The sequence below is a fragment of the Excalfactoria chinensis genome, chromosome 11 (genome assembly GCF_039878825.1).
Source record: "Excalfactoria chinensis isolate bCotChi1 chromosome 11, bCotChi1.hap2, whole genome shotgun sequence".
Taxonomy (NCBI): domain Eukaryota; kingdom Metazoa; phylum Chordata; class Aves; order Galliformes; family Phasianidae; genus Excalfactoria; species Excalfactoria chinensis.
The window spans coordinates 15,852,371-15,870,674 of NC_092835.1; the positions used below are offsets into that span (position 1 = coordinate 15,852,371).

Here is an 18,304-nt window from a genome sequence, read left to right on the forward strand (position 1 = left end):
TCAATCCTGTTAGTACATGATGAATTCCCTTTATGCAGCATGACTCTACTACAGTACAATTCCTGCTGTATGCCCAGTTCATCCCGGTAAGACTTAAGTTAGAGTTTAATGTTAGAAGATCATTATTTTTTACAAACAAATAAGTTCAAAGCACCTGGAATCTTTTTTTTTTCCCCTTTACCTCCCAGTACACAGTGTTCTGAGCAGTGTTGCATTGACTCCACGTAATGTTCTGTGCACTTCAGTGTAAGCTGAGGTGATTTGACTCAGGTGACTGAAGTCACCCCCACTTAGCTCAGCCTTTCTTCTTGCTGTGTCATGAGAAATAGCTGGACACTGAAACCACAGAGACAGGCTTCATAAACAAGGACCACAGAACTGGGAAGTAAGAAAAACAAGAGGAACTTAAGCAAGATGAAACCTCATTTTTCTCAGACAGAATTAGGAATATCTGAGATACCACTGAGTTATCTGAGTTTACTATTAAGACTGCTTGTCTCCGAGTCACTGCTTGGAACTGCTTGGAATCAAGGGAAGTGTTTTCTATCAACCTTTGAATATGATCTACAGAACAAACATATAATGTAGTCAACAGGAGTGATGAAGTATCACCATTGTACGATGCAGCATTTTGCACCGGATCTATGCCAGGTTTTAGGTTTGGCTGGGATTCAGTATTTTAAGACAAGAAAATCCAATGTCCACTGGCTGAATGGGCCTGTTTTAGCATTCCTGTAGTTCTGTCAGACCTCACATTAGTATAGATGGAGTGGTAGAAGCTGCAGCATTGACAGGCCTGTTGTATACCTTTAAAAGGAAGAAGCAGTCAACCGTGTCATCAGCTTATACATCTACATCAACTCTTGTAGATCCACTTACATTACACTCTGCTACCAAATATTACATCAGTGTCTCTTTATCTGTGTAAAACAGAGCAAGAATTAGCTCCATCTGCTGTGTAGAAAGGCGAAATTAGTCAAGGCTGCTGGTTTAGCATCCTTTACTGCAGTAGGCAGCACTGCACAGACCATGTATCTGGCCCATGATCTCTTTATAGTTCATCCTGGGTTGAGCAAAAGGCATTTAACATGCAGTAAATGCAACTGGAAGGCTTCTTGAATAGCAAATGGCACCAGAAGAGACAGATGATTCACACATACAGATGATTAAAGGGCTTAGCCCATTTCCTAGGATAGATGATGACCACATACAGGGCAGAAAGGTAGAAAATTCCACTCAGGTAGTTTGTACTGAAGTTTATCTCAGGTTTTTCCCAGCTGTAAGCTGTGAAGTGCATGGTTTCCTGTGGCCTCGGACACTAAGCTATTCTGTTTTTGTGCTATTATCCCTTCCTCAGCTCTTTTGCAATTGAATAGAGTGACTCAAAAACATATTAGGAACTATACCTTTGCTTTTTTATACAGTAGATAACTAAAGTTGCTACCATTATTACAAAGTACTGCTATACCTAATATGCTAGCAGCAATTAAGGAATAATTGCTGGAGTTAAAAAAGTGGTAGTTTTACTGGATTAAGTTTAAAGGGATTTCATCTGCTTCTTACTCTGCTGTAAACAAGGTCCTGCTGAAGTTTTCTCTCTTTTAATCCCAGTGAAGGAGTCCAAAGTCAATGGTGTGGGAAAGTATGGTGTAGGCTTCCTTTTCACTGAGAAGAAAAAATGTCTTTTTCATAGAAAGCAGGAATCACAAATACATAGGCAAAATGATTAGAAATATCCTATTAACATAGAAGGATTTTATTTCCCCGTGTTATTCCAGTTCACAAGCTAAATTGATATTACTCAGATTTCCTTGTCTGTTAAATAATTAGCTCTTGAAAATGAAGTCCTAGTTAGTCCTCCACAATTTCTTTGTAAGTATGAGTTACAAAACTATTTGCAGCTGTCCAAAACACAATCTGCAGGATACTACAATAGTAACAGTAAATCTTAGTAGTCAGTAGTTATCTTCATCTTATTACAAAACATTGATTAAAAACATAAGCAAAAGTAAGTATAAAAAATGTCAAGCACAACAGAAATTAAAAGTACTCATTGAAAGCAAACATTTGATGCCATGCAGCCTTTTCACAGTTTCACATGCACAAAAGACAAATAAATTCAAGTCCTAAATTTATTTGCTTCCTTAAAGCAAGTTCTACTCTAGTCTACAAAAGGAAAAGAAATGCTTTTGTGTTGTGCTTTTATGTTCAAGGTGAAATTCTCAGGACATTGGGCACTTTGCACTACTGCTGTAACATTCCTACATGTAAAAAAATCTCAGCTATTTCTCCTTCCCCTGCTGTAGGCTTTGATTAAATTCCTCCAGAACTTTAACAGACATCTTGTGAGCTTAACTGAGTCAAACTATTTGAGAATATTCATAGTATGAATAGTAGGTATATCAATAGTTTAGTTGCAACTTATATTATGCATAAGTATAGCATGAGGGTCTGTAACTGTCATGAAACACAGATTTCTTGTATGCCATACCTAATACTTTATGTAACTTTAACATAAGATTCTTCTGTAAAGGAAGCTGTGTAAACAACCCTTGTTACTTTTAAACCTAAATGAAGTCCTGTATAAAAATACCTCTGTTTTCCATCTACCCACAAACGTCATGTCTGCTAATTATCTTGAAATCCACTCTTATCCATAATAAGAATCCAAGCTTGCTCACTTAGAACTTTACATTATATATCTATGGGATTTTCTGACCACTTTGGGTTTTGCTCCACAAAAGCAATTAAGTTTTAAATTTCCAAATGTGGTTTTCCATGTAAATGTTGTTAAATGTTGTTTCCATGTAAAATCACCACTCTACTGCAGAGTAAAAATGTTGCATTCCTTACACTTCAAACTTCCAGCCACCTTGACGAGGTTCTCAGCATCACTGAAGTGCCTGATTTTGTGATGTGGATTCCAGCTTAGGAACCAAACAAGGTTGTTAGTGACACCTCTTTTAAAACGTACAAAACTGTAATAACATTTACTTGTCTCTACGTGTAAGAACTGCTGGGTGGACGCCCCAGAGCCCCATTATTTACGAAGTTCATGTTCTTTGTTAGAGATTTTCCATGCCTACTGAAACAGTCTCTTGTTTGGCTACGGAATGACTCTTTTTCTTGTCTTCGTCTGTTACAGTCTGACTCATCTGTTCAAAGAGCTTTGATATCTTGGCAATTCTCAGGTGATTCTGAAATTTTCGTGCAGCAAAAGCATAAAGTAGAGGGTTAATGCAGCTACTGATAAACACAAGTGCTCCAGAGATATACTCTCCTATGTCTATTATTTTTTCCAGAGTCAAATATGTTTCATCAGAGAGCTCTATCTCTATTAAAATAATATCAAGGATATTGAAAAGATGGTGAGGGAACCAGCATAAAATGAATGCCACCACAATGCTGGTAATCAGCCGCTCTGATCGCTGCTTTGATTGGTAAGTCATTTTGCTTATTCTTTTTGCAACACACACATAAGAGGTGCATATAATTAAAAAAGGAATTACAAAACCCGCAAGAGTTTCCAGCAAAAGATACGACACTTTCTGTTTAGTAGAAGAGTAGCTGCGACACGTGCATTGCTGTCCACCATTGATTTCATCCGTCTCTTGAAATGGAATAATAGAAACACCAAAAGCTATAGACAGGAACCAAATGAGGACCATGATTATAGAAGTCTTTCCCTTTGTTTTGTATCTCTGAATAGCAAAAGGGTAAAACACAGCCATTAATCTCTCCAAGCTCAGTGCTGTAATCGAAAATATACTAGCATACATGCTGCAGTAAATAACGAAGACCAGTATTTTGCAGAAGATGAGTCCAAAAACCCATGAGTCAGCAAAGGAGTAAATCCAGATAGGCAAAGTAATCAGTACGAGGATATCTGCAATGGCCAGGTTCAAGATCAGCAGGACTGAAGGAGACACTTGCTTCATTTTAGTACAAACAGTCCAGATGACAATGCAATTCCCAGGAGTCCCAATAATAAATGACAAGCTCAGTATCACGCAAACTACCAGCTTCACAGTGTTCCATGTCACGTGGGTCCTGCTTTCCTCAGCTTGATTCATTCTGGATATTCTTCAGACCTTTTTGGAAGGTAATATCCTTGGCACTTTGAGCTCTGCTTTTATTCTGACGATGCAAGCAAGCAACCTCAGAGAAACTTCCCTAACTGATATTATGTAGTCTAGTAAAACATGTGACCTCACATCCTAATGCTCACAAACATCTCACCGCATACGTTTCCGTTGTTTAGGAAAAAAGCATGCATTATTGCATGCAAAGCAAAAATAAATATACAGTGTTGTTCCTGGCTTTCCCCTTAATTACACATCCATCACACCGAGCAGATTTTACAGCATGGAGATAGTTCTTCAGAAGTCTTGCTTTATAAAAAAACCTGCAACTTGGTTAAAGCTGCCTGAGATGAGAGTGAGGAGAAAGAAACTTTCCTTGTGATTTTGTTTATGTGAATAACTGGACATTGCATTTTATAAAGAATGACAAGTTAGAAGAGTGGCAGATAGACCACAAACGCGCATCAAATGTTTGACATGAAATTCCATTCTAAAGCATAAAAAATTATAATACTGTCTGTCTTCAAGTAATCTCTAAAAATTCAAGAGAGAACTGTTGATTGTGTTTTAGAAACACACTGACATAAAGAAACCAGCTTTGGCAGTGAGAAGCGCAATAAAGTGAGAGGCAGTTGCTTTCCTAATGTTCTTCAACCAAACAAAACCACCAGAATAGTCTGCAAGTAGAGTTAGGAGGAAACAGTCTGTTTCTCAGAAAAATACATGATTTCATTGTACTGCTGTGCCATCAATATGCTGTGACATAACCCCCTGGGAAACTTGTTAGTTAATGCAGTATTCAAATCTGTTGTGAATCAGAAGTTCTTCACTGTCTAGCCGAAGAATATCTAAGAACTACTTTGTTACTATGGTGTCAGAGCGTTTTATTTTAAAGTCTGGTTCCAAATAATTAAATGAGGAACTAAAAGAGCAGCACCAACAAAAAGATGCAAGTCACAGAAGTGAAACTAGGATGGGATTTTCTGTAAAATAAGCAATGAAACAAGGACTTATGAATACTGTGCGCTATTTAAGACTCTGATACAGATTATTTCCTTAAATACTGAGGTAGAATTTTACAAACCTGGCAAATATAGTGTACAACATAAAGAAGTATCTTCCAGAATGGAAAAAGGATTGCAACACCTCCACCCGGCGCCAATCAGCTTAGCTGTTTTCGATCTCATAAGAGTATAATGAGATCAACAGCAAATCTAAGAGTAACTCCACTGAAGTCAAGAATTACTTTATTGAAACGCAGTGAGATTTCAATTTGCATTTCATCTGATACATAATGCCGGTTCCTTTTATTTTTAACTGCATTTATTACGCATTGGGTAGAGAAAAACACAAAGTGATTGTTTGAATTCTAAAGGGGATTTCTGACAACCATGCTTAAAAATTCACCAATGAAAGGAAGTGCTGGGCAATGTCTCTTCTTCTAATGAAATCACTGTTATGCATGTCATTATTTCTCCAGAACTAACTTTGGAAGAGCCTTTCATTTTCATATTGCCAGTGGTGTATCTATTCTGTACTACACAGCAGACACTTATTATTTAAGAAAATAACAACAAACATTCAAGGTGAGATGCTGAGTATCTCTGTAAGATTTTCCTCTTCGGAAATTTCCATTGGGTGCAGTTGTTTGTACAGATACTGACTGGTAGCAACATTGGTGGCGTTCCAATCCTGTGATGAGTGGATCTGGTCCTACTTCTGAAGCACCTGTCCTTAGATTTTTCAGAAACATGTTTCTTCCACTTCATTTGAACCTTGCTTTCCAGGTGGACTTTGCCTTCATTTCTATCTTTAATTCAAACAAGAAACCTGATGGATCTTGGAACTGCAGCAAAAGCCTGAGATTTCTCTTTCATGTAAGATCCCAGACAGGTGTAAATGAAATGCTGAGATTTCCTGAGTATCATTCTGAAGGCAGGCTTTTAGATTAAGTAACACAGATATCAGAGTTAACATTAGATGAGGACCACATTCTTTTAAGAGCTCGATGTGGTTGCTGGTTCACTACAAAAACTGCACTCACACTCATCTTAAGGTGTCTCCAAATGTCCTCTAAAAGTCAAACTGTTATTTCTAAAATTTACCCAAGTAGGACACAGACCTTCAGAAAACATAACAGTTATTTCCAATAGCAGTGTAATATGTTTAAAAACATACTAAGCACAGCAGTGGTTAAAGGCATCGTAAGTGCAGCCAAACGTGGTGGGGTTTTTAATGTATGAACATAGAGCTGGACTTCTGCCCTCATAAACTTGGTCTAATTGTTTTAGCAGCAGTGAATTTAGGCTGCATTTCTGTGTATAAAAAAAATCTAAATATGAATTTGTGTGTGTGTGCATGCATATTATAGATTGTTTCTATATGTGGTGCAACAGCAGAGTCATCAGCATGGGAAAATTTATGTTACATTCTGGTTTGAAAATAACTTCTGAAAGCATTCAAAATCTAAGAAAGTCTGAGCTATTACTATGAAAAATTCTAATTGAATTTACAGTGTTTTTAGTATAAGGGAGATGCTTCATCCATCTTTCAAATTGTTTGGTTTTCTTTCTAAGCACGCATTTCCCTCTGGTGGATATTTTGCAGTTTGCACCACCACCGAGCATTTTCAGTCAGCTAATGGTTTCAGACCAATGATAATTGGTAAATGATCATTTGTATTTCCATCTTTAGCAAGTTTTTTCTTTTAAGTTCACTCCCAAAACTTTTTAACCCCACTTTCTGGGCTAACAGCCTCTTCTCAAAGTACATCCATCTTCCCATGCAGCAAAAGCAGCTCTGTAACAACTTGCAGAATAGCAGATGCATGGGAAATTCGTATCACATGTAACTGATATGAATAACTGTCCCAAAAAGCCTTTTACAGTTCTCTCCAGCTGTCTTCTTCAGAACAATCCACTGGATATTCTGAGAAACTGATGATTAATTAATACCAACTATCACAAATCTGCTGAAATGCTGGAAAGCAAAGTTAGTAACCCTGATTGCTTGCTGATCCTAAAGGAAGTTACTAGTCCAAACCTTTTAGTCTTTCAGCCACTGGAAGAAGACAGTATTTGTACAGCTGACATAGCTGTCTCACAACAAGCTCAGATAAATGGTGTTATAAATGGCTGTGTGAAACTCACACATTACTTGATCAGAAAATTATGGGCTAGTCCATCTTCCAAGCTAGGGTAAGTTGATACCATTTGTTAGTGAAAAGCTGCTGTAAACGTTGCTTTCTTGCTTTATTGATTATAGGAGGGTCTCCTACATAAATGTGAAGCACACAGCAGCTAATAACATCTTTGCTCTGTAACTACTACAAAGGAAGGCACAGTGCAGGGAAAGACATACACAGGACTTTTCTAACTTCCTGCAAACACTATCTGCAATAGCCTGTGATGTAGCAAATACAGTTCAGAATACTCTCAGTGCTTCTTCATCACTGGGAAAAATACCTTAATTAAGAGCAACCCAGGGATCGACTCCAGAATGTAATAAAAGATTTGTACCTTGCACTGTTAACAGAAAGTTAGCAGCACTCTGCTGTACTGTTGTTAATTGGCCTTCTATTAATGATATTACAAAATAAAATGCCCCTATCTAGCTCAGTAGGCAATAGTTTTGTATGGATGGACAGATAAAAGAATTCCTGTGTATTGTATTCAGGAAAGCTGCCTTAGAACTTGTGATAGGAGGAGTGCTTATAAAGGCACACTGTACGTGCAGCCACACATGCTTCCATGAGAGTACCTTTCTTACTATAACAGAATGACTGCGAACAATCAGATCAGCAGTTGAGAAACTATTAAAGTTTATGTTGAAACACTGTGCTTGTACAACCAGACATACTAGACCTGTGAGAGTAGAGGTGTTAATTAAGATAGTGGAGATCTAAATTTATAATCCTGAATACAAGCAGGAATATGAATAAAAACTATATAGAGATTTTTGAAAAACTTAGAGTTTCTTTTTCAACACTATGAAATAGTACATTATTCAAAGTACAAGCTTTCAAACAGTAAATGTATACATTTCCTACAGCTGAAGGTGAGAATCTGGCTTGTTCTTACAGTAGCTGTCAGTAAGTTGCTATTTGTATGTACACAAAGCATTGCTATCCCAAACCTTTACCTAAGCATATCTGGCATCATAATTGCTACTGGGTAAATCAAACACAAATGAATTGTTTATACACTCTTCCTTTTGTGAGTAATAAATTACTGATGACAAATACTGCCTGGATGATTTGCTGCCAAAAGTTACTCAATATTTTCTTTTTCTAAACCTACTGTTATTACTGTTTTTACCTTGTTTAGAGTTTCATGTAGATACTGTATTACTGTAGCATTCACATCTCCGAAATTCAGCAATGCAATGAAAGTCTTCAGAGCCTCTTAGAGACTCATGATCAAGAATCTGCCACATTTTGCTGTACATGCATTGCCCTTATGAAAGGGGATCTGTAGTTAAGTATTTTCAACAGAGGGCGGCATTGGGGAACCATTTATTGGTTCCTCACATAAAACTGCAGATGAGGAAGGTATAGCCACCATCTGTAAGTGGTATATGAAGTTCAAGGCTAAGACTACAAAACCTATTCCCTTTCATAACAAGGTTAAATGACTGCAACTTAAATTTAATTAACGTAGATAATATTTTCTAGATAAACTTCCTAGATAGAAGTCACTGTTGTTTCTACCTTGTAGATAATTTTATTTTCTAGACATTCTCATAATTCTAGCCTAGTACTGCTTTGATACATAATAATTATATTATATATGGTAATATGTAACTGTAATATGTAAGGGCAGCTCTGTCATGAAAATAACAGCATCTGAACTATTTCTCTGTGCCTCTGAAGCAACAAATTTGGAAAGGTTAGCAATACGAACAACACTTCCTTTAGTGCAATTTACATGAGTAAGTTCCTAGTCCCTTTGAAAAGCAGACTGAATTGTGCTCTCAACCCTGCTCAGCAGATCTGAGCAGATAAGAGTTTTATTTAACTTGTTTAATACATAAACATTGAGCCACCAGGCTAGATATGAAGCCCTGGTTTTGTGGCCTTTTGTCAGTAATCTTGTTAACCGTACTGAAAGTAGAAAGACTATACTCATGAACAACACAAAGCTACTCTCATGCTCTATAGCAGCCACCCTTGGGTATGCAAAAGACACTTGTAGGGCAACAGTGAACTCCCTCAGTCACTTAGTAATTAGCATACCTGGCATGTTGTTCTGCATGGCCAGAGAGAAGCTGGTGTGTCCCGCTGTGCCACTGATCAGAAAGATCTTGTCCAAGCATTCTTATTCTGAAATAAAAAGTAGTCAAGATTGATTCTGAGATGCCACATGGGTACGGTTACAGCTTTTACTGAACACACACATAACATTGTATGGAAAGCATGTAAGATATGCCATCTTTAGGCACTAGTGATTTGTTATTATCATTGTGTAATGTGATCTATTGCTTCCATATTATCCAAGTTCTAGCTGTCAGATTCAGAACCTGAACAATGTTAGGCTGCATCTACAGCTTAGGAGATTGGCTGAAGTACTGATAATTATGTAATACTATATTCCACAAAAGGTTATGCAGACATTAAGAAGCTGCCCCCTAAAGAATATAAAAACAGAATTTAAACAGACTTTTAAAAAGAATTTAAAATGTTAGAATTGCTAGCCTATGTTATCTGAGAACAGTCATTTTCTCTGAGCAAAGAATGAAGTCAGTATAGCTCAGCAGCCTTCCAAAATGAGGAAATACCCAAGACAAGACTAGATAAGCTCTGAGAGAACCATTTTCTCCAGCTCACTGATACATCTTTGCAGCCCACAAATGCAGCCAAACTGTGTCTGCAAGCTATGTCAGAATGAGGTTCAAGCAGGAGAGTTCAAATCCCCTCAGAACAATGTATCTTTTAACAGGAAATCATGAGACTAATTTATCTGCCATGTGAAAGCTCCTATATTTCTTGCTTTCAGCAGAAAATGTGTTTTTATGTCACATGATAGCAGTATCCCTTTTTCTATCGCTGCTTCAGCTTGTAATTTGAATTCTTTGGTTTCTTCACTTCCAGCTGTCAAACACCATTAGCTAAATGACCATACCATAAGAAACTTTTCAGAGTGCTGTTCTAGTAACGTATTTGAAACCTGGCATAACAACAATATTTAAAGCTTCTCAAGCCACTTACAGCATATTCATTAAATATCATTCTACTGCATCAGCTCTCTCAAAGCATAATGTCAAGGCGGCCTTTGGAAAGGTTCTCCCCTTTATTAAATATGTCCACAAATGGCTCTAAAGTATCACTTTGCAGTTTACAACCTGACAGTGTAGTTCACTGACCCCTCTTCCCGTAAAAAGGGAGATTAAATATGGAAAGTTATTAAAATTGTCTGCCGTTGGAGTTGTGTAAAGTTTCAGGTGCTGAACAGCACTGTAAAACTCAAGCTCATAATTAGAACTGTGCATTCGTGGCAATAACCTTTCCTATGCTGAAGAGATCAGTGGGAAGAGATGATGTTAATCTGAGGATAAAACAGCACTGTGATATGAAATATCTGTGCTTTGGCTTCCAAGGTTTGTGCATATAGAGCATTCTATTATATAAACGTAACCTACATTTCCACTTTGATGCTAACTGCTGCTGTCAGAACTGTGAGAGGTTAAGCCTTTGTGCAATAGCAGGTTGTAAGATTGGGTCATTTTATAGTCTTGGATCATTGTTCTTGGCCATTTGATTAGCAGGGCCAGTAGGATAACTGTCCCAATCTAATTTTGATGCTAGCTGTGGTTGGAGCAGAACGATTAGAACAATGACTTCAAAAGTCTATCAGAACTTAATTTTCTTACAATGATATTTTCACACTGACACACAGCCTGTGACGCAATGCTACTCACTGTGCTGCTGCTTAGGCCAGTTTCCCATGATTAATCATTCCCAGTTGTCTATGTCCCTCAGTCCAGAAGGGAACTGTGTTGTTACAGGAATCATCAAGCAATACTTTTTAACTGAGCATGACTGAGAGATGGGAAGGCCGGTGCCTGTGCATAATTTGGATGTGTTTTTATCTTTTTCCTGGGAAAGTGGTATAAGCAAAACATAACAGATCAGGCATTTATTTTTACAAATTGCCAGTCCAAACTCAGATCTGAACAACTCACATTGTTTGCTTTAATGTCATTTAAGGTGCCTCAGTAAAATTTGGATCTCTTTTTATTTAATTCTTAGCTGTAGCCAGTTTTTCTGCTCCTCTTTCATGTTTAATGTGATAAACTGGACTAAAAGAATACAAAATACATGGGTAGTCTATATTACACCATATCTAAGGCTATTTTACAGATGTATCTTTCAGCCGGAGTATGTGTTTCATACCCAAAGAGCCATAAGATAAATTTAAGATGAAAGAATAGATATCTTTAAAGCATCCCTTAAAAACTCAGTTAAAAAACCTCTCTTCAGTATGTTTTTAAGTACTCACTAAAGAAGAACTCTCAAATTGTATTCTATAGGACAAACTGAATTCTCAAAAAGTATGATTGATCAGCCAGATGCTTTTCCATCCTTCAGTGTTTGCACAACTTGGCACCGAAAAAGAGTAAATGAAACCTTAGTGAAGTTAGATACAGACCAATGTGCCCCTCAGTAAATTACTAAGTGACCAATGGACACCACTTTCAGTTCTTGTGTTTCCAGAAATGGAATAACTCCTGCCAGTAATCAGCTGGATCTAGTAGAATCAGTGCTTTATCTTTTCAGAAGCAACTTTGAGTTAGCAAATTTCAGAAGCCCTGTATTTCTCAGCAGCTTCCCCGACTCCCAGATCACATGGGACATCAATCAAAGTGTAACACTACCTGAAATTGCTTATGAAATAGAATGGTCTCCTTGCCTTTTCATTACATGAACTAGAATCCTGAAATGCTGCTGTTTGGCTCATGACACATAACAAACAAACAGAAATTCTTTTGCCTTCTTTGATAAGAACGTCACTGTGTTCTAGTCATTCTCACAGTCTTTTAAGACATGCCAGCCTTACAATAGCAGCTGTTGAACTTCTGCTTCTTTTCTCCACTTCCTCCATTTGTCTGTAAAGTATCTTGCCTGCAGATTAATACTGTCTTGTTAGACTCCTTAGCTTTTTACCTCCGAGAGCAGAAAGTTTCTCTGCACAGTAAAAGAATGTCAGACCCTATCATTCATGCAACATGTGCTGGGAAATTGCTGTAACTTAGAAGTTGTGCAAGCCATAAGCTGTCCCTGAGGGTTCAACCTACTCAGTTTTCATCACACCATAGATTACATTTTCAACCTTTTATCATACATTCCTCCTACACATAACTGTCCTCCAATTTCAGAATTCTTCAGTGTTCCAACCTGGAGCAGATACTCTGAGTAGATCTTAAGCAAAAATCCCAGTACTTCAAAGTCCCAGCACTTCTGGGCTTTCTTACTCACGCGTCCTAGCAGTTCTCTTTAACTTAGCAGGGGTTTTGCAATTCAGCATCTCAGAGTTTCTTTAGCTGTCTTGACTAGAACAAAGAATGCAGTAACTGAAGGACTGAACTGTAAAGTCAGTCACACTTCATGATCATAATCTATGAAGATTCATTGGATCCCAGAAAATGTGGAGCATTTTTCAAGGAAGTGTAATCTCTGGGTGCTGTCAGGGAATGAAAAACCAAATTGTTTATTGTATTTAATCCAATGTGATGGCTATGAGACATCTGAGAATCTCTCAGCATCAGGAATAAAAATCAACAATACTTGTAACTCTGTGAATACAGGGAATGGGTAGTTCAAGTTAAAAATGTTTCTATTCTACATGTAATTTTTTGAGTAGAACTGTTGTCAAGGAGTACCTGCTACACTGGGCCAAATACTAGGATTAGATTGGAAAGCCTCTAAATCCTTACAAGTGCAAGGCAAGTATAATAGGCTTGGATTACTGAATGTATTAATAAAGTTCTCTGTCACTTTTTGCCTTAAAAGTTTGTTTTAAATAGTTTATAACATTTCCTGATTAGTATCTGTGCATGACTTTATGCTGATTTTACAGCAGGCTGCTCAAAACTTGGGATCATGGCAGGCTTGTTAGCCAATGGGTGCTCACAATGTACTGTAAAGCTCAATTACATGGATCGCTTGCAAACACTAATTGATGTGCTTTAGAAAGAGTAATATGATCACCTTTATACAGATTAAAGGTTTGAAGACAGGAGAGATGACAGTGACAAGATATATTAATCCTGCCTTGGCAGAAGGCTAAGCTCTGATGTTCTAGACTGATATGCACATAAGCCTGCACTTCTGCACCTACACTGCCCCATTCTGCACTGTAAACAAACTCATCATAAGTGTGTTGAGGAACTTATCTCAAGTTATGTTTCCTATCCTGATGCTAATGAGTAGCAGCATGAAGAACAATATGGAAGTGAATGTGAAGTGCTGAGGAAGCACGGGAATAGAAAAGGAAGGGAAAGTAGCTTTGCAGACCTGGTTCAAATGCATGTCACATAGTGTGCTGGGATTACTGTGACTGCATATAGAGCTGGAGTTTAAAACCTGTTGCATTTAGTCGGGAATGGCATTCTAAAATGTGTGCTAACTTGTATAACAATGGATAAAAAACAAAACAAGTTTGTTAAAGGTAAGGAAACAACAGCTCTTCAGTAAGAGGAGAAATAAAACCCACCTCTGGATGATTTAATGCAGAAGGGCAAAGAGTTGAACTGAATTTCAGGGACATTTATGGATTCTTCTAGGTGTAGCTACACTCTGAAGAAATGTTATTAAAAAAAACCTGGGTTGCTAAACATATTGCAACATATACAGACTAGCATAGATGTATAGCATGTATATAATAGTTATTTAACAGCAAACTAAAAACCACAGCAGCAGCTTTCTTCCAGTGCATTCTACAAGCTCTTGAGAAAATGTTTATGACTGTTCCCCAATGAGGTCATCTGCAACATGTAAGAATTGTTACAGGTCAGCCAAACCTGCACTGAAACCAGAATACATTGTCCCAGTAGGACTGACTTCATCTGAACCTCAAACTATGCTTGAGAAGGAGGGAGGCTTCCTGAGCTGAGTTTTAAGACCTGATATTTGTTTCAGGAAAAAGACAATTGTCTTGCTTCAAAGATAGTGAAGAAAGAGCCTATCAGTGTTGTGTAATGCAATTTTTGTGCTTCTTTTTCAACTAAAATCATGTTTAAACAACAGTCAGGATTCCTACCAATGCAGAACAATGTAGGAGGGTAAATCTGTTGTGCCAAGGAGCTCTAGAAATCTTCGCACTACAGACAGAAAAATTACTAGGAGAAAAATCTTTGCAACCTCCTTAAGAAAACCTTTATTTTCTAATGATGCTTGGACATGTGTGGTGCCTGAAAGTGAATCTGATGGAATCTGCATACTTGTGGCAAACTACTAAAATGTACCACTTCAATCTTCCTAAGTCCATCATACCAGTGTATATGCCTGGTTCATAGGCCTGGCTTCTCCTTCTTGATTTCTTTCTGGACTCAGGAATGAGTTCAAACTTGTGAGAATGAATGTAACTTATTTAAAAAGCAGAACACCTGAGCTAGTCTACGACGTTTAGTTGTGTAGGGGAAAAGAGACATCACAGATCTTATTACAGTATTTTCCAAAGAAAGAACAATTGGGGAATTCAGGAAGGGATGTTACAGCAATGTCTGCAGGAAAAAATGAAATGAGCAGCAGATGTTGTCTGTACATTCAGTAATGAGGAAGATGACTAAAGCAAACCACTGCAGCACACCAAAGGATTATTTTTTCTGATAACAGGCATATAATTAAATCTTCAATCATCCCTTTTGTCTGTGAGACTTTTGATAATGTCCATATTCTACTATTCTCATTTCCATTAAGGTGAGACTCTGCATCCCAGGGTAGTTTTTACTGCTGCAAATTCAACTACAAAAACTAGGGTGGCTGGTAAAATCTCGTGAGGCAGTAGAAGTTAAAACAGCATGTTTCTGAAAGTCCTGAATGGTGAAGACTTTGTTAACGTACTCTGAACTTGATAAATTTGTCAACGAAACACAGTAATAACAAAGAAAGTACTGACAGGGGTCTCTGCCTACACTGTAGAGCTCTGCCAACATCGTGGTCACCTTCACATCTTTCTTTTAAAATCACCCCAGTTGCAGACAGTTGATAATGAAGATTTTTATTATGTTAATCGTTTTTTTGTGTATTCCTTCTCCAATTCTGCATTATCCTTACTTGATATGAACGTGCATCTTTGGGATAAAGTTGCTTTTCTAGTAGCATGTCTAGCACAGTGCAATCACGCTTGGGGATATCTGAGCCAATACAAACACTACTTAAATGCTAAGGATCAGAGGCAAACAGGGAATTCTGTTCAGTCAAATAAAAGGTGTTTAAGTAAATAGGAGGTTTCTGGAAAGGATCATTTATTTTAAATAACTAGTCTGCAGACTCATATTCAATTCACCATTTTTGTCAAGCTGCCAGTCTGAGCCCTCAAAGAGTCTTAAATAAAGATAATTATACTGATATTCTCCTTTTTTGGTGCTTAATCTAGTTTAATTCTGCTATTTGTTTGGAAAGAAGTAAAGAATACTTTGAATACTGATTATACACATAAAAAGAATACGGTGGCAAAAAAAGAAGTGGTCTTTGGAATATATATTTTTTCTCATATAAAGGTGATAAAGGTGTGCTACTGCTTTCAAAAGTAGTTTCAATTTTACAACTTTCCTTTTCATGTCCAGACAGCTTTTGATATGAGGCATGTGAAGGAAGCAGTGCATAGTATTGTACCTTTTTGCAAAGTAAGCTTGCTGGCCCTTCACTGCAGTTGGCCCTGATTTTCCTTCAATTATGACAAGTAGAATTCTGCTGTGTGAGTGTACGTGATCATGGTCCCAAATTGTTACTCTGTAAATATCCTGGTATCATGTCATTCTTTGTAGAGACAGAGGAGGACTACCCTTATGAGAACTCTCTACTCAGAAATACCTTGCATTGACTTCTTTGCAGAGAGCATCATCTAATTGGAAAGAAACGTTACAGAGCTTTGCAGATGGTCTTGGTTCCTCTTATTTCTTAGTGTCAAAGGAACCAGCATACAGTGTGAAAACAAACTTGCTGTTAGTATTTAAACAACCTTATAAAGACAAGGAGCTTTGTTTGCTTTGTTTTCCAGTGTTAATAGTACTGACCTCCAAAAGGAAGAAACAAAAAAGCAGCAATTGTAACAGCACTTGATTCATCAACTGAGAGACTGTTATCTGAAGAGCCAGGGCTTGCACAGAAGGAATTGCAATTACGTGCTTAGCAGGCTTTTCCTGGAGAAAAATAAGGGGAAAAGGTGAGGATACTCCCAACTGTTAGAAGAGTGCAGGGATTCATAACAGGAGTATCAAGACTTGTCTGAATTGAATACAGAAATATCTGTGTGCTACCAGGAGAAGAATTAATAAACTAAGGGCCACAAACACGACATGTTTGATAATCAAGGACTTAAAGAATGACACGCTGTTAAACACTGAGGAATGAGGTGATCAGATCGAGATCAAAAGGCCTGTGCTCTCAGAGGCTTACGGCAGAAATGGCTTATCAGCAGAAAAGCTACCCTCTGACAATAGGATGATGGCAACAAGGTTACAGTAAGTCATAGGTTCCATTCCTCTTTCTGTTAGCTCAGTAGGAGAAAAAAGTATTCATAAAGATACTTCAAAAAGAAGAAACAAATACAGCAGGTATTTAGAGGTTGAAATAAAAAGCTAAGACAAAACAAACAAACAATCAAACCAAAATAACTGCATTCCTACGGGGCACAGTAAATCTGTTCAAAAACTGCCTCTGCTGCAACCCAGGGGAAGCCAAGAGGGGTAAGAGAGGATTTGACAAGTGGCATTATTTGAACCTCGTATTACAGCACAGGCGATCCTGGCCTGACTACTTAGACATGTGCATTTTGGTGCTTTGGACTGAACGTAACAATGAGAGAAGGACAGAAGGACCAAGTGATTGAAATCAGCTTTCCTTAAATACTGCTCTACCTTTCCTTAAGGTTTTGCACTGCATTTTGTAACATTTAATTCCTACACCAGGATCAGTGTTGCAACCAGTATTACAGTCTGTCATACTTACACACCCTGTAGTTTGTTTTAGTAGGAGGTCATTTCAAGTCACCACTTGTGTGGTGACTAAGCACCTGTCTGAGGGACAGACCAAGGCCTCTGCTTGTATTGGATGTTGTCATCTCTTCCTTTAGCACAAATATAACAGGTGTGGCAGCTGCCAGGAAGAGCACGATACTAGATTTAGACTCAGCTTTAGCTTCCTCGAGTGATTCGTTGCATTTTCTTCCTCCGTCTTATTTCAGGAGGAAGGATGTGTCCTTCTCATTCCATGTTAATGCCACACCATTCCCAACCCCACCGCATTTTTCTCAGTTCCAGTCAATAGGCTGTTTGTCTGTTCTTCGTGTACATCTTTTAGGTGGCTCTTTTGGCAGCAGCTACAAATGCTGAATACTGGTCAACAAGGCAAGAACAGCTTCATTTTTCTACCTCATAATGCATGCAGCTGGTTGAATTACATAAGAAAAGTAGTTTCCTACATTGCATTTCTACATTCTACATGTACAGGTTTCTGATGTCTCCCACTGATTTCTTGGTTTGTGATACTGATCACATCAGTATGTAAACCATTCAAGGCAGGCATATTTCAGTTTAGCATCACACCAGGGAATGCAAAAAGTTCTATAGCAGACTGTGGTGCCCTTGTTGCAAATAGACCCCAGCAGCTTTTCCCTGAGCAGGAAGCAATAACACCTAGCTCAGAACGTGGAGTGGATGTCCGAGTGAAGCAAGGAAGCTTCATCTTGTTCATTCCCAGGATCATGGTTGGCTATGAGTGATCACAGTGACTCTGGGCACCATTTTTCTGCCCTCTGTTCAGTTTCTGTTTCTATGAGCACCCTTGCTCCTCTCCATAACCACCAGCAACCAACGTGCACCTCACTCTGAGTGGGCAGCTTCCACTAACTGCTGTTGACCAAGCACGAAGGCTGACATCCTTCTAGCTTTAAAACCCTGTAATTACAAGTCTACCTGTTCTTGTTATACACGTGAAGGTCTAATGGCTTTGAGTGTTGTCAAATTTCTGGCCTCAATGATACCGTGAACCAATTAGCCGCTGC

The 18,304-nt window shown here is 38.0% G+C and overlaps 1 protein-coding gene and 1 long non-coding RNA gene across 2 annotated transcripts in view; both read right to left on the minus strand.

Annotated features, from left to right (window-relative positions):
- Positions 1 to 18,304, minus strand: part of LOC140257410 (uncharacterized) — a 74,288-nt gene that overhangs the window by 22,002 nt on the left and 33,982 nt on the right. The window contains exon 3 of the long non-coding RNA XR_011905009.1: positions 9,316 to 9,402. This is a non-coding gene — a long non-coding RNA (uncharacterized lncRNA). The remainder of the gene's footprint in view (positions 1 to 9,315; positions 9,403 to 18,304) is intronic.
- Positions 1,781 to 4,134, minus strand: LOC140257369 (leukotriene B4 receptor 1-like). The gene has a single exon (XM_072346653.1). The coding sequence runs from the start codon at positions 4,071 to 4,073 to the stop codon at positions 3,066 to 3,068; it is 1,008 nt and encodes a 335-aa protein (XP_072202754.1). The 5' UTR covers positions 4,074 to 4,134; the 3' UTR covers positions 1,781 to 3,065.

Bases quoted from the DNA above. Each gene is read 5' to 3' on its own strand.
- LOC140257369 (XM_072346653.1), bottom strand. From the start codon at position 4,073: ATGAATCAAGCTGAGGAAAGCAGGACCCACGTGACATGGAACACTGTG.